General features: G+C 60.8%; 1 protein-coding gene across 4 annotated transcripts in view; it reads right to left on the bottom strand.

Moving 5' to 3' along the window:
• The window catches only part of Olfm1 (olfactomedin 1), a 41738-nt gene that overhangs the window by 24144 nt on the left and 15498 nt on the right, over positions 1 to 2096 (bottom strand). For 2 of the 4 annotated variants that reach the window (XM_008843929.2, XM_008843931.1), the window contains exon 1: positions 1853 to 2090. The exons of the other annotated variants lie outside the window; for them this stretch is intronic. In XM_008843929.2, the coding sequence (XP_008842151.1) occupies positions 1853 to 2002 (150 nt within the window). In that variant the 5' untranslated portion in view covers positions 2003 to 2090. Of the gene's footprint in view, positions 1 to 1852; positions 2091 to 2096 lie in introns of those variants that run through there. 4 annotated transcript variants of the gene reach the window in all.

Raw genomic sequence — 2096 nt, 5'->3', positions numbered from 1 at the left:
AGAGAGAGAGAGAGAGAGAGAGAGAGAGAGAGAGAGAGAGAGATTGTGATGTCAGGCATCACAGACTACAGGGACCTGCATGCTCAGCTCTGGGAGGAAGTAGAAGCGAAGGGTCAGGGTCCCTGGGAAACAAGAGGCACAGGTTTCTCTGGGCCAGGGTGCCCAGTGCTAAGATCAAAGAGATCTTAAAGCTCTTTAAAGGAAAGTTCAACCCTGGACGGTCAGAGTTGTGACATCTAGCCAAATTGATGGTCAGGGAGACGCCAGGGGCTGCAGATGTGCCAGGCTGGATGAGTGGTAACATAAGAAGCAAGTGGCTGGTGACTTAGGGAATCAGAAACCTTTTCCTCCTGGTCCGGCACAGCTGAGCCCTAACACTTGGAGACAAACACCTTCAGTGACAGCCCTGGTCAGTGTCTGTGAGCTAACAGCAATGACCCAGAACTGGGCTATCCCCCGAGGCAGCCCGGCCAAGATGCTGGGTTTCCAACTCCATGTGGCTCCCACCCATGAGCCATTTGGTAGAAGTCACCAGACATGTGCAAGGGTCACCCCCAGTCTCAGTCTTGAAGGTTTGCCCAAGACCACCAGGAAGCTAGAGCTGTGCATGGTTAGGCTAACCTTGCAGTCCTTCCTGCCCAGAGCTCAGACCTCCAGGTACACAGCAGGACGGGGCAAGCAGACCCCACACACCCTCCTGCGGCTGCAACCTGCCCACTGTCTCCAAGTCCTTCCCTGGCATCCCTCACCTCCCTGCTATTTTTAGCTGGGGATAGGGAGGAGGGCTGGGCTGCAACCTAGAGTAGGTAAAATATTTCATTCATTTCCAAACCTCAGCAGCTCCGACCCAGAGGAAGGGCCAAGTCCTTAGGAAGGAAACTGATTCTGAAACATCGGGGGAGGTAGACACAACAAGTCATAGGTGGGGTCACACCACGGAGACCCACCACACAGCCCTCGGTAGCAGAGCGGGAGCCAAAAGGAAACTTGCCCTTCATCTTTCCTTTGCCCTTAGAGGGGGGGGGTTGGTGCCCCTTTCCAGTGGCCCCCTCCTCAGTGGTGGATGGTCTCAACTCTGCCTGCTCTAGCTATGATGAAAGCCCCAGGCAGGAGCCCCTCAGTCCAGCCACTGCTCCCCCTCCCCAGGCTGCAATGACGAGGAGATTCGATTGTGATTTGGATTTCAGAGGCTAGGAAAGAGGGGTGGGGGAAGGCAAGAGGGACGGTACCAGAGTGCCTGGGTCCCACCCAGCTCCTCTGCAAGGGTCTTCTCCGAAGGGGACCCTTGGACCTTCACATGGGGATGGAGAGAGAAAGGTGACTTGGGATCTGGGGGATGAAGATGAGGCCACAAACTCCGATCTCCCGCCTTGGGCCCCACTCCCAGCAGGTCCAGTCCGCCTTTTACAAAGTAGGGCGGGCTAAGTCCTGGCTGGACTTAGCTCACAGAGGACTCCAGCTGCGTCTCCACCCCTTACTGAGTGACCTTGGACAAGTCCCTAAGTGCCCAGCCTCAGTTTCCTAAGCTTTCCAAGGAGAGTCTTCCTAATACTAGTGACTGAAGACTCTGGACTTTGGAGTCGTCCCCCCGCCTCCCCGCACCCCGCAAGGAGCAAGCGCCCTAAGCCCCTCGAGGGGACCCGGCGGAGGGAGCATCATAGGCGCAGGGGTGCGGATGGCGGCCGCGGCGGGAGGAGCTGCCCGGCCGCAGCGCGAAGGGGTGGGCTCGCGACCCAGGACCCACGTCCGCCCCTCCCCGGGCGACCCCATCCCGCCCAGCCCCAGGGCGCGGAGCCTGGAGGAGGCGAGGGGGAGGAGGCCGCGAGGGCGCACCGCGGGCGGGCGCACTTACGCCGGTGCTGCGGTCCAGCGTCCCGCCGCTGGCGGCCGACAGCCGGGTGGTGTTGAGGCCCACCAGAGAGGGCAGCGTCTGGGACATCCAGTTGGTGATCATGGCCATGGTGCTCAGCACGACCCCGATCTTCAGCAGCGGCACCGACATCGCGCCTCGAGTCGCCTCCTGCGCCCGCGCCGCGCTGGCACCGGCTCCCGCGCCCCGGGCAGCCTCAGGCGGCGGGCACCGCGGCGGGCAGGGG

The sequence above is a fragment of the Nannospalax galili genome, unplaced genomic scaffold, assembly GCF_000622305.1.
Source record: "Nannospalax galili isolate Female #2095 unplaced genomic scaffold, S.galili_v1.0 scaffold300, whole genome shotgun sequence".
Classification (NCBI taxonomy): domain Eukaryota; kingdom Metazoa; phylum Chordata; class Mammalia; order Rodentia; family Spalacidae; genus Nannospalax; species Nannospalax galili.
This window is presented reverse-complemented; position numbering and strand designations above follow the sequence as displayed.